The sequence below is a fragment of the Pteronotus mesoamericanus genome, unplaced genomic scaffold (genome assembly GCF_021234165.1).
Source record: "Pteronotus mesoamericanus isolate MK-2021 breed Mesoamerican mustached bat unplaced genomic scaffold, CSHL_Meso_final contig_179, whole genome shotgun sequence".
Lineage (NCBI taxonomy): Eukaryota > Metazoa > Chordata > Mammalia > Chiroptera > Mormoopidae > Pteronotus > Pteronotus mesoamericanus.
Window position 1 is genome coordinate 536,275 of NW_026555075.1, and position 19,256 is coordinate 555,530.

Here is a 19,256-nt window from a genome sequence, read left to right on the forward strand (position 1 = left end):
TCCTCTTATGCCCTATTAGGAGTTCAGATTTTGGAGCACTGCTCTTATCTCCTTCTTAAAAGTTGGAGTGATCTGAGGTCATGCCTCTCTTTAATGACCAAAGCCAAATACATAATATTGTTCAGATATCACAACTATCTTTGCAATAGTTCCATGCTACATTGATTAAGTAGTAACTAGCTTCAGTCTTGGACTGTGTTTCAATCCAGACTCATTCTCAGCTGTGTAGAATTATATGCCTGGTATTCAAATAATAACTAAAAGGCTATACTTAAATTAATTGTTATTTTTAATTACTTGGCTCTGGATTTTTTGTTTGTGTAAAAGTCTACCTCTGATTGTTGACTTTTCTGTTTTTGTTAAAATGTAGGTTACTTGCTATGTAACTATCTAATTAAACTATAAACATTACCAAACTCCCAAAGTGTTGGTTCAAAAATTAGAAATGCTTAGGTAATGCATTATGGAGAGATAGCCAGCAAGTTACTCTTTCTCATCTTGCTACTCTACGTTACTTGCTTACCTGTTTTGTTGACATTGGACTTCTTTGCCTATCCTTGAGCTATTTGATTTTTAGACCATCTTGGATATGTTTCTAAATAATAAGTAGCTATTTATGTTTCCATTGTACCTATTGACCATATCATATAACAGTAAAATATTGAAGATGACTATTTTGTGTAATTATTTTCCACATTATTTATTGTACTTTGTGTTATTAACCAACAGGACACAAATAGTTGGATTTTTGGCTGCATAAACAGCACTTCTATGTGGTAAGTCTTTTGAATCTAAGGCCTTCTAGTATTCATTTTTCTCAACATAACCATACTCACATACTACACTATCAGAATTGCTTCTTACATTTTTAAGCTCATTTTGGTGCTATACTAAATTAAAGTTTTGATTTTAAAGTGAAAAATAAAAGAAATTAACATACCAGTAATTTACATAAACACTGAAATAGTTGGTTGCTAGGAAAAACAATGTTTTTGTTCCTAAAAGTGTGGCTAGAAAATATTGGATTAGACTTACTAGACTTCATTTCATTAGAACTCTCTCTGATAGCTCTGTAGATGGTTTCTTTTTCCCCTGAGGCCTATTTATAATTTATAATATTTTAATATATTTGTCCTTTAATTATGTTTTCATACTTATTTCATAGCCGGCAAGGGGTTGATTTGTCATGGAAAACGGAACTGCTGCCAACAATTAAGGTAAATGATGGCTTTAGAATTTTAATATTTAGGTGAAAAAATACTTGAGCCTGTAGGCATTTTAGAATATGATCTTTTATTAATTCATGTAGGTATTAAATAAACTTGAGATTTGTTAATCTTCATTTTAGAAATATTTTCCCTAGAAATGAATTTAATGAAGAAAAACATTTTTTAAACTGTCAGAGGTAAAAATTATTGTTGACAATGCTCTAAATAAAATGAAATCTATATGTTATAGCATCATACCAAGAGGTAGGTAAATTTTTAAAATTCATTTTGAGGGTATATTTAAGGCCCTTTCATTTATATTAGGATATATGAGGTCTGTCCAGAAGGTATCCAGCCATGTAATATGAAAAATAGAGGCATTTACTGAAGAAGATATAAGATACAAGAAATATTGTGTATATAACACAATGACACTCCTGTCCCCTTCAAAGTAGGCATCTTGGGACCTCACCTGTTTCTCCTAATAGCCATCAGCCACCCCATCCTATTTTTCTGAATCTCGTTGACAGTCTGAAATCTCCCTTTCAAAGATGATCTTAGTTTTGGGAAAAGCCAGAAGTCACAGAGCGCCAAATCTGAGCTGTAATGGGGGCTGAGTCACCTGGGTGATTTGATGTTTCATCAAAAAACTCTGCACAAGACATGATGTATGAGTGGGTGTGTTGTCATGATGAAGCTGCCAATCACCAATTGCCCATAGCTACTACCTTCTAAATCATCCAGTTAGTTTCCAGGGAGGAACTGTTCAAGCTTAATGCAAAATTTGCTGCAGCATTGTTACTCTACTCACTCAGTCATTTTGAATGTGATGGCCACAGAGTACACATGCTCACTCAACAGCATCTGCCATCCCCACTGTGACCAGTACAATAAAGTCATCATTGTTCCCACGTGCATTCCAGTCCACTCTCCTTAGCTACCAGGTTACATCGATGTCACGCAAACTATTCTTGTTTTATTAGCAAAGGCTGGACCTTCTGTGGACAGACCTCAAGTGGCTGTTGCAGAAACTTGGCTAAGTTGATGTGAAGCCCAGAGTTTAACAAGTGAATCTGATTAGGTAGTTAGATGGCCACTCACAGGCGGAGAGTTCTTTAGTTTCAGAACCTCTGTCTGGATTTGTCCACATAGGTGCATCTGAAGAACAATGAAGAAAGTTATATCCAGAAATTTATTAATGCACACAAGTTGTTACAGCATATAACTACTCCCACTCCTACATGTACTTCCAGGAAAAAAAGTGGGTTTAAAAAAATGTATTTGGTGCCCTGGCCAAGTGACTCAGTTGGTTGAGCATCATACCATACACGGAAAGGTTGTAGGACCGATCCTGGTGAGGGCACATACCTAGGTTGCAAGTTTGATCCCCAGTCCAGTGTGTATGGGAGGCAACCAATCGATGTTTCTGTCACTGACGTTTGTCCCCCTTCCTCCTTCTCTCCCTTCCTTTCTTCCTATCTAAAACCAACAAGCATGTCCTCAGGTGAGGATTAAAAATGAAATAATAAAATGAAAATAAAAACTGCATTTGGTGACTCAGCTTTTCATTAAATAGACCAGTCTTCTATATATTTATTCCTCACAATATAGACTACAGGATCTGGTCTTAATTTTGAGAAGAGAATAGATGTTCATTTGGTGAAGTACAGTATTAGCTCTATTGAGTCTTCATGCTGTTTACTGAATAAGGTCAAGAGATGATGTTCATATATATCATTAGCCAGCAGCTCTTTACTACTTGGGCTAGTTTAGAATTATTTGAGATTAAGTTCCAATTCTTCCATCATATTTAGCATCCATTCACTCATGAACTGCTGAACCTCTGTCATATGCTACCAAAATAAATACAGAAACATTACTGTAACATTTGAAATAGACAAATTATAAAAAGAAAGACCAAATCTAAAATTATGTAAAATACTTAAATTCAGTGTTAAATATGACTTGTTTTACATGAAGGGATACAGTTAAAGGGATATAGGAATGACCTGGTAGTCCATATTAACATAATTATTAGGAATTTGACTTTCAGCAGGATTGTTGACCTTTGTTGAACATAAAGTTCGAAATCTGTTTTTTTAATAACTTATTAAATAAGAAATAGTGTCTGTAATTTATTTTTTTAATGTGTTTTAAGCTCTATATAACCTAAAAAATAAAATCAGCGTTTTACTTTCATCTTTTTTTAGTCCCTGACGTTAAGACTTCAAGACTATCCATCTTTGTCTCATCTTGTTGTTTTTGTACCATCTATTCATGGAAGTAAGGTAAAAATGGATTAAGGTTGTTATCAGAATGTTTCCCAGATACTCATGCTAAATATTTGTTATTCTGAGATGATTTCTTCAGCATAGGGCTTATCTCAAACAATGGCCAGTTTGGTGATCCATCTAAAACTGGTAGGATCATCTACTCTAATTTGAACTAAGCAAAATAAACCCAAGTCTCCTTATTACAAATGGGAACATCGATCTTTCAAAATCTGTTAATTATTGAGACCCTTTTATATGCAAGAGTCCATGCTAGGAATTATATAGGAGGCACACAAATGAGGGAGAGACAAACCCTACTCTCAAAAAGCTACATAGTATTAGGTAGGGGAAGAGAAATATATTTGGAAACAGGAGGAAGAGTGAGCATAAAAGAGATACTCAAAACATGATACAAATCAGAACATTGCAAATAAAAAGTGTAAAAGGGGGCGGCGATATCTCTGATGAAATAAAGGTATTATTATGAGATGATTTTTAATAGTTAAGATTTTTATAGGTAGAATGAACATTCTAGACCTGTGCTATCCAATATGGAAATCACTAGCACGTGGAGCTTTTTAATTTTAAGTTAATTAAAATAAAATAAAATTACAAATTTAGTTCCTTGATTGTACTGGCAATATTCAACATGATAAATAATAACATTGCAGAAAGTTAAAATGAGCAACACTGTAGAGACAAAGAAACAGTGGGAACCAAGCATAGAACTGTGCAAGCAGGGTTATGTTTAGAAAACAGAGAATAAGTAAATAGTAATTATAAAAGGATGGCCACCAGAGTAGAATAGTAATGGAAGAAAAGTCTGAAAAGTAGTTCATGGCCACATTGTGGAGGCCCTCAACTGGAACACTCAGGACTTTACAGGATTCAGGAGTTTGTAGGGGACTGAAAGTTTTTTCACCATAGTAGTAATGGGATCAGAGCTATTTTGGAAGATGAATCTATTTAAGGTTTGGATGAATTACAAACAGAATAGGCACCTCATTAGGGTTAATGAGAGCTTGTCCTAGGGAAGTGGAGTAGAAATAAAAGGATGACGGTTTCTGAGAGAAGTAGTAGGGAAGGAAGAAGATGGAGGTAAAAGACCCTCTATTCCCCTGCCCACATTTCACCCCGAAAAATTAGCCTGCAAGGTCCAGCCTAAATGGTCCCTATTTTCCTTTTCTGGACTCCTTCAGTAACCTCTTACTTACTCCCATGCTACTTTGTTTATAACTTCTTTGAGGAAGTTATTACACCAAATTATAATTTATTACACCAAGTTAATAATTTATTTATGTTTCTATTGCCATTACCATACTCTGAATTCTTTCAGAGTAAGAACAAGATATATTTTATTCTACTTCGCATCTTCAGCATTTAGGTAATTCCACATAAATATTCAAATAATGTTTCTTGAATGAGAATGTTGATGAAATTTTTGGCCAAAGTTATTAGGAAAATTTAAAGGAAAAGGGGAGAGGGAAAAGGATATGTAGTTGGGAGTCATCTGGAAGACTGAGTTTCACAAGGAGCTTGTAATAGATTCATTGTTTTGTTTTGCTTAGCTCAAGTGAGAGGTAATTCAACATCTTCAATACTAAAAGCGCTCTTTAAGGGTTTTTCTGTCAGGTAAATTGGTTTTGAATGAATTTAACATCTTTCCCAAACTTGGAAAGGCCAAGAAGTTAATGAGCTTTTGACAAATGGAAGTCTTAGCAGCCTAACAGATGTGTACTACTGTGTCTTAATGCTCTTTGGAAAGTAACGCTGCTGATGCTGCTGTGGCACGCACCATCTCCGCAGGGTGCTCACTTAGGCCTGTCCTAATTTCCACTACAGCCTATCATCATGAGACATGTTTTTCAATAGGCAGTTTAAAATTTTTTGAGTCATCTGAAAATATATTTTTCAAAATACAGATGTGGAATTAATCTGCATTTTTTTATGACAGACAACAAAATAACTAAATCCATTAGAACTTTATTTACCTTGGATGTTTCAGAAAGAAACCCTTGATTTCTTTCTTTCTTGGGTAAGGGTTTATTCTATAAAAAGCATGGCCAAATTTTTAAAGAGATAACATTGTATTATTTTAATTTTTTCTCTCTGACTTATTTCACTTAGCATGGTGTGGCATATAAAACTGAAAGCAACAAATAAACAAGAAAACAAATAAAAAGTCAGACACAGACAACAGTATGGTGATTCCCAGAGGGCAGGGCAATGAGAGGTATTAAAAGGTAAAGGGAGTCAAATATGTGGTGATGGAAGGAGATTGACTTTGGATGACGGGCGCACAATACACGATGCAATATACAGATGATTTATCATTGAAGTGTATACTTGAAACCTATATAATCTTATTAACTAATGTCACCCCAATAAATTTAATTTAAAAATTACATTATTTTAGGTACCTGTACAAAGAGTAATTTAAAACTTTTTCCGTATCTCAGGCAATGGCTCACTCAAAAATATTTTGTAAAAATGGAATGAATAATCCTGTTCAATAAATCATTTCTCTACTCTTTGAATAGCTGTTTTATATAATGAAGATATCTGTATACTTTGCCTTGAAAGTAAAGAGGGAAAAATAAAAGCAAAATCCCTTAACGTGTTTTGTTTTGTTTTTTACTTCCCTTATGTGTATACTATAGCATTTTCCTTCATTTGTTTTTCACTTTCAAAATAGTCAAAAATTCACTCAAGAGGCAAACATAATAACACTGCTTCAAACACAACCCAAGGTGTAGTTATTAGAAAAAGCCTAGGATAGACCCCACAAGCTTTCTGCTTTCTGTAGACAGCAAACTATTTACTATCTACAGTTGGGCATCAGGTTAGTTGTTTGTCTAGTTCCAATAGATCAAAGTATTAATGGAACCATTCTCGTTGTAGACAGTGAGAGCAGAGTTCCTTAATGTAAAAGAAATGTCATTACAAAAAAATTGTAATGATGCAGATGTCACATTTTAGGTTTACTTTTTTTTGAGATAGCATTTCTTTTTCTTGCTTTATACATAGTAAACCTTTTTTTCATTTATCATCCCTGTTTAGCCTGAAGTAATTTTATACAAATAACATTAGCCATCTGTAGATGAATGGCATTATGTCTCCAAAATCCTTTTGAAGTCTAATTAGATTGTAGATACTTAATAAATATGGGATTTAAAAAAGTAACAATCACATTTTTGTTTTGACTGTGAAAATATATACATATATTATCTAAATTTGTTATTAATCTTGAGTTAACGTTGGCTCTTGATGCTCAACTTTATTCTTTAGTGTCCCTCTTTTATAAACACCCAAAATTAATTAAAAGAAAACTTTGTATAGATCTGTTGTTACAGCAATGACCCATTAATAATTAAACTATTTATCAGGTGTTCTTAATTTAATATCTCTACTTGAGGAATTCTTGCCTTTTAAGTATAGCCAGAGTGAGAGTGTGACACATAGCATCATCTGAGAGTTGAAGACTTTTATATTCCATTCAAACATCTAGATATTTTCCTAAAAATTTCCATTTTTTCCTAATTAATGTTTTATATTTCAGTTTGTTGTAGATTGTGAATTCTTTAAAAGAGAGGCAAGATCCGTACAGCTTCCTGTAACTCATCTTTTTTCCTTTGGTAAGTATTTTGATTTTGGGAATCTTAAGAATTGCTTTATTTTTAACAGTGCTAATTTATTTTGTAAGATTGGTTAACAATAAAGCAGAACCATGTAGCAAGAGTATTAGTATGTATTTCAAATGTAGTTCTTAGGGCAACCATATGATGTGGTTCAGTAGTTTGATTTTTATTTAATGCTGGACCAACAGTCATGTTCTGAGAAGTGAGCTTTAAAAGAATTTCTTTATGATCACATATGTTTTCAGGTAGCTGTGTGTCTGTGTGTCTTATGTAAATTTATATTAAATATTGGCTCTTATAAAAGGCTTATTATAAGGTTTAAATTTCTATCTGCCCTATGAAGATTTCAAGATTTCTTTAAATAGATTTTTTCCATTTTTTGTATTGGGGTAAAGTATACATATCTACATTTTTTTAAAAATTTTTATTATGAAACAATTTTAGACTTACAGAAAGAATACAGAGTTCTTGTATCTCCATCACTCATCTTTCTATAATGTTAGCCACTTAAATAATCCAGTTGTCAAAACTAAGAAATTAGCCTTGGTGTAATTCTGTTAACTACAGGCTTTATTTGGCTTTTATTGGTTTTTCTACCTGTGTTCTTTTTCAGTTCTCATATTGCTTTTAGTTGTCATGTCTCTTTAGTCTCCTCTAATCTTCCACAGTTCCTCAGCCTTTCCTCGTCTTTCATAATACTTTTGAAGAGTACTGGTTAGTTATTTTGTGGAATATTCCTCAGTTTTAATTTGTCTAATGCTTGCTTACTAGTCAAGGTTATGCATTTTTGGCAAGAATATCACAGATGTGATAGGTACTTCTCAATGTATCGTATCAGAGGACACATGCTATCACTCACTGTATCTAATTCCTGGTAATGTTAACCTTGGTCACTTGGTTAAGGTGGTGTCTGCCAGGTTTTTCCACTGTAAAGTTACTGTAATTAATAAATATCTTGGGGAAGATACTTTGAAAGTAAATACCCTGTTTTTATTCAGCGTAACTCTATAATCTTAACATCCATTGAGTCATTTAGTCTGAAGCAATTATTACTAATAGTTTATATTTACTGGAATTCTTCCTAAGGAAAAATTGTCTCTTCTCCCTGATTGATTGACTGATTGATTGATTGATTTATGTAATTTTTTAAAAAATTTATGTCAGTAACGGACTTCTCCATATTTCTTTTATTCATTGGGTTATAATTCAGTACTATTCTCTCTTTTTTTCCTTAAGTTTTTCCAGCTTTTGGATATTGGAATCTCTTTTTTTGGTTGGCTCTTTTGCCCTTGTATGTACTTGTGAAAAGAATTTATATTACTTGGCAGAGGAAATTTCCTTTATGATTTTTATCCCTTCCCTACCTTTTTTTTTGGTAGAAAAATTCTGAGAACAATACAAAAATGACAAACTCTGTATCACCTAGCTCCCTAAAAATAGCAAGCTTATAAATTAAGAGATCTACCAAGAAAGCATACCTTTTTGAAATTGGAAATATGTACTTGACTTTTTAAAACACATACATGTGGCCCTGGCCAGGTGCTTAATTGGCTGGAATGTTATCCCAGTGCACCAAAAGGTTGCAGGTTTGATCCCCAGCCAGGACACATACCTAGGCTGTGGGTTCAATCCCCAGCTGGATCGCAAAAGGAAACAATGGATTGATGTTTCTCTCTCTCTCCCTCCCTCTCTCTCTAAAATCAATAAACATATCCTTGGATGAGGACTTAAAAAAATACATGTGATTAAAAGGCATTATAAATGTTTTGTCCAGAGTTTATTAAAGGAAGATTGGGATTGTAGGAGTTCGTGCTTTCATGTCAGAAGTCAGAACCTATAAACTTTTTTAATATTAAAAATCTGTTGGCATTTTTTTTAACATTGTTTAAGCAATTGGTACTTTTTAAATTCTTTGGTATTCTAAGCAATGCAGTACTTTTAATTTAACAGGATTAACTTCAAGGAAAGTGATATTAAATACAAGCGGCCTGTACTATAATATAGAGCTGCTCAACTTTGGACAGGTAATTATCCTGACTATAACAAGGATTTAATTTTGTTTTACTGTTTAGTTAAACAAACAAATAAACTTTTTGTTTTTGTTTTTCTGGTCAAATTCTATTAGATATACCAAGCTTTTAAAATCAACGTGGTAAGCAAGTGCTCAAGAGTCAAAGGTAAGTGTATTTTCTGAAAAAATATAATGGTATTGTCACTTGATGAGTCAGTAAGTCTTCACTTGATATTTCTATAATATTTATGCTTCTCTATATTTTATGTGAAATAAAATTTAATATGTTAATACAAAAGCTATTATATTTCCACAGATTTAACATAGACCCTTTGTTAATAGTAAGCATCTTTATCTATTTTAGTTTAAATATCCATATTTTAAAAATATTATATCTTACTGTCTCATTATAGTAGTAATTCTGATTTAGCTGTTTAATGTTTTTGCAGTTTCCTAGTACTTCCCATGTGCTCTAATAATATCTTTTGTAAGTTTTATTAAACATTATTACTCAATTTTCCATAATTATGTGATACAACTTTCCTGATTTTTTATGAAATGGGTAATTGTATAATTAGATGTTATAGTAGCTTATATAATATTTAGTGTGACATAAGGCTAGTAATACATATTTTCTTTCTGTTTTCACAGAAGAAATAACTAGTATCTATAAACTTCATATTCCATGGTCTTACGAAGATTCACTAACCATTGCACAGTAAGTATATGAAAAAATTTACCTTAAACTTTTGTACTTTTGAATAATACACATTCTACTTAGTTTATTTAATCGTAGTGAAATTACTAAAGTTCCTCTTACTAAAATGTAGGTATCCTTTCTGTAGCATTGTACCCATAATATAATATGTAATATTCTTATCTAAATGATACAGAATCAAACCTTCATTGCTTAAAACACAAACCCTTCCCCACCCTCTCCCGCCAACTCCTGTGTCCCAGAGGGAGCATCCGGACAACTGTGACATGACCAGAAGTGTCCATCCATAGTGGTGTGTCTGACCCTTGTTGGCTTCCCTTACATCATGGTGTTATGTTGTGCCAAGGATTGACTTAGCCATTGTTATTTAATAGCAGTTAGTATTTGAGAACTGATATTTAAGTTGCCTTTCAGGGTTCCATCTTCAACGGAAATTTCTCTGAAACTTCATGCTGCTCAACCAGATAACAACAGCTATGTAGCCTTATTAAAAATGTACACATCATCAGATTGTCAGTATGAGGTAAGCTGTGTGTTTGCTTAATTTTTAATATTTAGTTATAGAATAAACTGGAAATATATTTATGTCTTAGCTTCAGCTATATGGTGATGTGGAAGGCAATAAATATTAGATAGAAATAGACATTTGTAAAAAAGAAATAGATATTTATATTACTTTAAGTATTTTCCATTTTACCTTAGTATTTTCTTAGCTGGACCACTGAAAGTATACATCTTGATAATTAATAGAAAGTAAAGTAAAAATTGAGACTGTAGTTTAACCTTTTCAGTTTGGAAGCCAAAAGTCCAGAAACCTTTATAAATTGAAGGACATCATGAAATGAGCTTATGTGGCTTAAATTCCTTAATCAACATGATGTATGGTGGTTTCTAACTCTACTGGATAAGCTTAAGGATCTTCTTTCCTTTTCAATAATTATATTAGGCTCTGTTAGTCATTAATATGTGCAATTGAGTGCCTATTGTGTTTGTGTTAATATCACATAGATCTCTTTGTGCAAAGAGGAGGGAGCTAGAACTTGAGAGTAACATTTTATTAATTGAACGATTCATGAACTAAAGGAGTCCCTTGCTATATTAAAAATGCCAGCTTCTAAGGATTTCAGATTAAAGTGGTTAAAGTACACATTTATGTAAAATACCTTGTTTCTACTCAACTGCTTTAAACCAAACAAATATTTGGATTCTTTATTAGAACTACCTTTCTTAGGGTAAACTAGAATTGATAGGTCAAATGAGTAGAATTTTTTCCTACAACCAAGTTTTAGTTGGACCAATATTATGAGTTATTTTAGAGTTCATGGAATTTTTTAATGCTTTCATATCTTGCTTTGTATTTCTAACACTGAAGGATTTTATAGGGCTTTAATGGTTTTTAACTAATGCCTCTATATTTTACAGAGATATTAAGAATTATGTTAATAATTTTGCTCCAAATACTGCATGCTCTCAAAATGTTCATGTTTTTACAAACACTTCATATTTTCAAAAAGTCTCTCATGATAAAATATAATCGTTTTATAACCTCCCTGTGAGAGACCTATTTCCTTTTCTCAGACTTCCTAATATCAAAATAAGTGTATTTATTCTACAGATAATTAATGACGAATATCTGTTTAAAATATCATTTTGACTTAGATTTTACTAAATGTGCCATTTGTCCCTGGTCTTATATCATTTAAAACCCATTTTTATAAAATTCACTCAGAAGTGATTTAGTTTAACTCTCTTTAGTGCAATACAATGATAGGTTTGAGACTGTAAAGTACTGATTGTATAATAGGTTGATTAATTTGTTCTTAATTTTTCAGCAAACATGTATAGCTTCTGGACTCAATCATTTAATAAATTCCTTTAGCTTGTGTGATCTGCTAATAAGATACTCCAGTTAATTAAATATTTTAGTTAGTAAAGGGTTACTGTATGTACCATAGCATTCTTTCAATTGTCAAAGAATTAGAATATGGGAAAATATACTGAATAGTAAAATTAAACTTGATACAAAATAAATGTTGATGGTTCAGAGGATTATTTGGAGATCAGGAGAGTCTAGATTTACTAGTATAAAAAAGTTAATGACTAATTTAATAAAATGCTTGATTTAATAAAATGTGAACTAGAGCAGTTTTAGGAAAAGTAACCTTTTTTAATGATTGTTTTAAACTAGGTGACAATTAGGACTTCCTTTTCACAGATACTTGGACAGGTAAGAGAGACTCCTGTTTGATTTTTTTATTGCCTTGTGAACAGATCCTGTAAGGCAGGGGTTGCAAACTTTTTCCATAAAGGGCCAGATAATAAGTATTTCAGCAGATCCTGTGTGGTCTGTTGCTGCTGCCAGTACTGCTACGGCTGCTTCTTTCTACTTCTTTCTCCTCTGTTCTTCTTGTTTCCACTTTAATAAAATCTAAAAACTATGCAAAGGCACACAGGCCATACTTGGCCATCCTGGCTTTAAGGGGATGCTTTCATGTTTGATACTTCCTAGGCATGAGAGCTGATTCCTGATTCTCAAAAAAATTAATATTCTTGGCTAAAGGAATGTCATATTAAGACTTCATTCACTATACACTCTTGTTCATACACTATAATTCATAGTCTAATAAAATCTGTAGATTCTGATATAAATGAACATTTTCAAAGGACTTTTAATTTTGTGCCTACTTAGTTTGTAAAAGGTAAAAATAAATTATATTCAACAAACATGTTGAAAAGTAGTTTAAATTTATTTGGAGAGTATCCTTCTATATAATTCATAGGTAAGTAGTATTACAAAATAACAAGTATTACAACTACTATATTATTCAACATCATCATAAATTGCAGAATTGTACAACCAGGACATATTGTAGATAATATGAATAGTCAGGGAAATTATATACAGTTTTAAAATTCACTGAAATTTTTATTGTGCCTTTTATTAATTGTGTTTTGCAATCCCAGTATAGCAGAATATATTTAATTTAGGTCATTTGACTCTATAATTATAATAAAACTTACAAATGTAAATTAGAAACTTTTATATGCATTATCTCATTTGATTCTCACAGCAACCTAATGAGAACTAGATTGTGATGATTATTAAGTTTGTGAACACTAGAACATTATTAGTCAATGCATAAAAATTTTGTGCTACATTAAAAAGAAAAGATTAATGTTAGTATAAGTTGGAAAATAGCATCATGGAGTGTTATAATAAATAAAAAGTTAAGGGATCAGTTATTAAGAAAAATTATTTCTTGGAATATAGGGGAAGAATTATGCTATCCTATTTTTAGTATGTCCAAAAGCATGTTTCTGGTAGTATGGGCTGAGGATATAACATACTCTCTCATATTCTGATGCCTCATAATTCAGGTTAGTGACAAGAAAAGTCTACCTTGATGTTCTGTAGTCAAGCATAATTATATGTACATCAGAAAAGGACAGACAAATTCTTGTTTAGATATGGAAATTTTTCAAGAAAATGAAGATGTGGGTATTATAGGATCAGAGTTGGGTACTTAAAAAATGTTGAAGAATTTGTGGTAATGGTGTCAAGTCCTCCTCAAATTATTGAAAATATTTAAGATGCTCTTCCTTCATGTTTGTTTACAAATTTTGCTTGAGGACAGTAGGAAAATAAATTGAAGTTGTATAACATATCTTGTTCTTTATCTGTAAAATAAGGATAAGAACTACCTCAAAAGGCTTTGGGGAGGAGAGCATGAGATAATGCATATAAGATCCAATAAGATTTAGTAACATGCCTGGAATATAGTAAAGGCTCAATAGTGCCTTGTAAAAACATTTGTAGCACTTCCTATTCTATATGTTCTCCTTATTATGCCTTTGATTAAAAATTCAGATACTGTGTTTCTAATATGCTATATATTATTAACATTTATTTTATGTAGACTTTTGATACCAATTACTGGAAATACCTTTGTGGCCATGCCATGAAAAAATGAAAAACAACATTTTTATTTCATGTGAATGTACATTTATTTTATCAACATGAATATTCAGAAGTTGTGCATTGATTTGCCTGTTTTCTAGGTAGTTAGATTTCATGGTGGAGCTCTTCCTGCTTATGTTGTATCTAACATCCTTCTTGCTTATGGAGGACAGTTATACTCTCTATTCTCAGCAGGTAAGAATGCTATTTCTCTCTTCCCTTCCTCCCTCAGTGCTTCATTACTACTTTTTTATCTTTAAAGTGACTAAGGAAGACACATTGATTTCCTGATAATTTACAACTCGTCTCTCTTGAGTTCACAGGAATTTGAGATCCTCTAATAAGTTTTAAGAGATCTCCAAGAAAATGCCTTACTTGCTTTTTCCATTTTATACCCTTGTGCCTGAAGTTTCTTCCCTCCATTCTGAGGACCTCTTAATATGAAGAGGTTTATCAACAGGGATCCTGTTCTCTGTTTTATTCCTGATGCCTAATATAGTGTCAGGCATATAGCAGGCATTCATGTAATACTTGAGCTGTATCAACTGTATTAATTAGGTCCTGGCACACTGAATGGAGTAGTTGAGAGTTTAACAAGGGGTCTGTTTCAAAGGTATGTGCAGGATAACAAATGATAAAGTACCAGGTTAGCAACAGAACCATCTGATACCATAGATACCAGGGCAAGGGAGAGAGCAAGCCTAGAGCGCCTTGGGAGAAGATAGTGCTACTGCAGCTGCAGCCTTAGGTACAAGGTCTCTGCAGCCACTGCCAACCTGTGTCTCAGCAGGAAAAAAGGTGGGAAGTAAACACACTAACCTTATTTCCTTCCATTCTCCTATCTGCCAGTGCCTCTTACTCACTGAACCCAACTAGAAGCCAGTCGATAAAAGTCAGCCTCCCAAAATCAGAGCAAAGTAAGAGGGAAGAATGGATGTGGAGAGGCAAATAGAGAATATATATTGAATAGTACATTGGACAAGCCCTCCGCAGAGAATAGCAATTAGAATAGTTTCCTAGGAGGCTCAGCTTGGTAAGGTCCTTACAAACGTGTGTTTGGAGGCAAGACCTCGGAAGAGAGAATGGGGCCCAAGGTATATAAAAATAGTCTAAAAATATCTACTATTTCCATTTGCCAAGTTCTTCCACAGCTAGTCATTGCCGTTCAATGACTTTTTATAATTTCTAGTCTGCCTTTAGTGTTCATTTTAACCTGATTTAATTTATATTACAGGAAGAAAGAAGCAACATACAGTGCATCCTGCCAGATCCAATCTTTTAATTAAGAGATTATTTTGGCAACATGACATCACCATACTTGAATATAAAGTTTTTGAAGTTCTTTAGTTTAGTTTTTTCAAGAATTTTTTTCTTTATTTTATTTTTAGAGAGAGGGGAAGAGAGGGAAAAAAAGAGACATCAATGTGTGGTTGCCTCTCATGCGCCCCCTACTGGGGACATGGCCCAAAACTCAGGCATGTGCCCTGACTGGGAATCAAACTGGCAACCTTTTGGTTCCCAAGCTGGCACTCAATCCACTGAGCCAAGCCAGCCAGGGCAAAATTTTTGAAATTCTTAAACATATGTATATCTGGATAGTTCACAGAGACCCCAGAAATATATGATACTGGTTAATCTAGAGCATTTAAGTATGGAATTATGTCTCAAACCAATTACAGAAGTAATTCTGAACCAAGGAAGTATATCTCTCAAAAATTATTGTGGGTCATACTCACTAGAATTACTATAAATTAAAAAAAAGAGAGAAATAATTACAAGTGTTAATGAGGGTGTGGAGAGATTGGAATTTCATACACTGTTGGTAGCTGCTTTTGTTTTTGGAAGGAGTCTGGCAATTCCTTAAATGGTTAAACAGAGTTACCATATGACTCAGGAACTCTACTCCTAGGTATGCACCCAAGAGGGATGAAGACATACACCCCCACTAAGCTTACACACAAATGTTCACAGGAGCACTATTTTAATAGCCAAAAAGTAAAACAACCCAGGTGTCCATCACCTGTTGAATGAATAAACGAAATATGCTGATACATGGGTGAATCTTGGAAGCATGCTAAGTGAAAGGAGCCAGTGACAAAAGACCACGTATTATATTATTTCATTTACATGAAATGCTCTACAATATACAGGGGACGAAACCTAGGTTGATGGTTGCCTTGGAATGGGGGCTGGGGGGACATGGAAGTGACGGGGAACAGTTTCTTTTGGGAGAAATAAAAATGTTCTAAGACTAATTGTGGTGATGGATATGTGATGAATATACTAAAAACCACTGAATGGCATATATTTTAAATGGATGAATTGTGTGGTATGAGAATAATATCTAGTAAAGTTGGTTTTTTTTTTAATCACTTCTGGAGCTTTGTGAAAACGCAAATGGTAAAATCCCAGACTTGGCTTCCAGAATTTGTTTCACAAGTGACCCAATGTGTACTCTTGTATGAGAACCATTGAATTACAGTAATTTTTAATCTTTTCATTGTATTTTTTCCATTACCATTTATCCCCCTTATACCTTCCTCCACACCCACAGCCACCACGCTGTTGTCCATGCCCATGAGTCCTCCTCCCTTTGTGCCCGATCCCTCTCCTCCCTAACCATGTCCCAGAGCTGTCAGTCTGCTTTCTCTCTATAAGTCTGTCACTATTTTGCTTGTTAGTTCAGTTTGTTCATTCGATTTAATCTTTTGAAAAGAGGCTATGTGATTGTCATGGAGACCCTGCCTTCTCTGACATGAAACATGTTGCTCTTACAACAATGCAGGATATAGTATGTCTCATATTAACTGTGAATTAATTACTACATACAATTTTTACATCATCAGGTCATTGCTTAGAATATGCTACTGTGTTGGATAAAGAAGCCAAACCATACAAAGTTGATCCTTTTGTAATTATGACTAAGTTTCTGTTGGGGTAAGTTTTATTATCTATGATAATGATTTTAATGTTGTACATAACACATTTTTTCTTCATAATGAAATACAAGTTCTCATATAAGTCTGGCAATTGACCTATTTTATTAAATGGGATTTTTCTCTTAGACAAAGGCCTGGTAAGTGTATCAACACTTCAGCTTATAACTCCACTTACACACTTAGAACAACACTTATAACTTCAATAGTATAATCATTTCAAAAGTAATTACAGAGCATATGTATATATCAATCTAAACTTAGACTGTAAATATAACAGGCCTTTAACGTTGGCAAAGGGATGTATATGGTCCGTGGTCTCTGAATATCCCAGGTCATGCACACAGCCATTACAGAAGATTGATGAGACAGTGCCCTGATTACTTTTTCTTTCTTCTCATACAAAATGTATTTTTGATTTCTCTTCCCTCCTTAACTTTCCATTCTTAATTTATACAAAGTTGGTTCTTGCTTAAGAACCATTGCTTAGATATTTTTTTCTTCTGTCATTAAAACTAGCTATTGGCTTTCTAACTTTAAAAAAAAAAAGACTACTTATTACTTGATTACAAGGAACAATAGAAAGCAGTAAAGCTGCATTGAAACTCAGGATTCAGATCTTTGAAAATCAGTAGACTCACTTGAAAGATAAGTGACTTAAAATTTGTTTTTAAAGTATAATTACAAAATAAGTATCATGGCACTTTGGGGAGTCTAGTGACTGGTCAATACACCTCAGTAAATTCTTGAATCTCAGTTGTTGATTTTCTTTTGCTTTTATTCTGTATTTTCTTTTATCCACAGGTATAAGTGGTTTAAAGAAATATGGGATATTTTGTTGTTACCGGAATTAGATGCCATCTTTTTAACTAGTCAGAGTATGTGTTTCCCCCTTGTATCCCTGATTCTCTTTCTGTTTGGAACATGTACTGCCTACTGGGGTGGCCTGCTCTCTTCTACATCTGTGAGACTCCTCTCTTCATTGTGGCTAGCTTTGAAAAGGTAAAGAATGAGTGATTGAAAACTTTCTCATGGCTCTTAATTAAGAAAAGAATTATATGCTGATGAGGAACCTTAAAATTAATTTGTTTTTACTAGACTATAATTTCTAAGGAAAAGATTTATAACTAGCAAAATGTGGATTAGTAACAAAAGTCATGTCATTGTCAAAGGTAATCATTTATTGCAAGTTAAATACTACATTTGATTTTGACCTTATTGCTTGAGTTAATCAAAAAAGCTAAGCAAATTATACAACTATTTTTCAATTTCACTGTTACAAATGTTTCTATGGAGAAGTATTTCTCTGGCAATGCTTTTATTTTGCTGACTTTCTCAACCCTGAGGGCAAGAGACACCAATCAGATATTTAGGATCACATTAAATGAAATATATTAGAGCTCCAAAAATATTGCCTATAGTTTTATTATAGGCCCAGAGACATAATTTGAAATTAGTGGTAGGCTTTTTTTGTAAACTACTGATCTAGTTTCCTTTGTCACTCCTCCTCACCAAGCATATTACATGATTCACTGTCACAGAGTGGGTTACGGTGTGATACATCTTCCTCCACCCTTCTGCGGTGCTTCTGAAACTGTTATATGTGTGAGTGATCTTGAGACTTTAAGAAATAGAAAACTGTTTTTTCACCTATCAAGATCAGAAATGTATGGCACAAGGCACAGATAAATACTGATTATCTTTAGCAACATTTTTTTCATCCTTAATACAAATGTCAGCTATAGTTATCACGGTACATTACAGAATTTACAATCAATCGTCACCCCTTGCCTTTATTAAAAAGTATCTTACTGTTAACTTTATAGTACTCGCCTATTAGCAGGAATGCCTGGCAGAGTATTGATTATTGTTTTCCTCTTATATGTGACTGCATATGTAACTATTAAAAAGAGTTTTATTCTTGTTTTTCCAGGCCCTCTGAACTTCCTAAAGATATCAAGACGATATCACCAGACTTACCCATTTTGACCATTGCTTTGATCATAGTTAGTTGGGTAACTTGTGGAGCATTGGCCATACTTCTTACCTATCTTTACTATGTGTTTAAGGTATGTCAGATCAGTGGAGTCAAAATGGCTGGGCTTTGTATCAAGGTAGGCATAGAATTTTGTGTAGGCGTTGGTAACAAAAATTTCTAATTACCACTGCAGTAATCTTATGTAACAGGTTTAATTTAAAGGTAAAGGTTTTTTTCTTTTAACATCTTAGTTATTTAAAATATATAATTAACTGTAAAACTGAAATTATTAATCTGAGTTGGTTTAGTTTGTTTAAAAAAGATGGGAGGGAGATGATATAATTACTCTGTTTCAAATTGGTTCCTGTCTTTGCAAGTTATGTTAACTAATTAAAAAACATTTTAATAGAGCAATTTTTATTTACACTTCTCTTTGAACAGAGATTATAGACAAAACAAAAAGTTATGTCAGTAGGATCGAGCTATTGATCATGCTGAAATAATATAAAATGTTACATATGTTGCTGAAGAATCAG

General features: G+C 33.1%; 1 protein-coding gene across 1 annotated transcript in view; it reads left to right on the forward strand.

Moving 5' to 3' along the window:
• Window positions 1-19,256, forward strand: part of PGAP1 (post-GPI attachment to proteins inositol deacylase 1) — a 69,767-nt gene that overhangs the window by 39,990 nt on the left and 10,521 nt on the right. Inside the window, exons 11-23 of the mRNA XM_054566696.1 lie at window positions 730-776; window positions 1,166-1,217; window positions 3,419-3,496; window positions 7,041-7,116; window positions 9,070-9,143; window positions 9,245-9,296; window positions 9,782-9,848; window positions 10,263-10,371; window positions 12,037-12,075; window positions 13,908-14,001; window positions 16,653-16,743; window positions 17,547-17,744; window positions 18,676-18,811. Coding sequence (XP_054422671.1) covers window positions 730-776; window positions 1,166-1,217; window positions 3,419-3,496; window positions 7,041-7,116; window positions 9,070-9,143; window positions 9,245-9,296; window positions 9,782-9,848; window positions 10,263-10,371; window positions 12,037-12,075; window positions 13,908-14,001; window positions 16,653-16,743; window positions 17,547-17,744; window positions 18,676-18,811 — 1,113 coding nt within the window. The remainder of the gene's footprint in view (window positions 1-729; window positions 777-1,165; window positions 1,218-3,418; window positions 3,497-7,040; window positions 7,117-9,069; window positions 9,144-9,244; window positions 9,297-9,781; window positions 9,849-10,262; window positions 10,372-12,036; window positions 12,076-13,907; window positions 14,002-16,652; window positions 16,744-17,546; window positions 17,745-18,675; window positions 18,812-19,256) is intronic.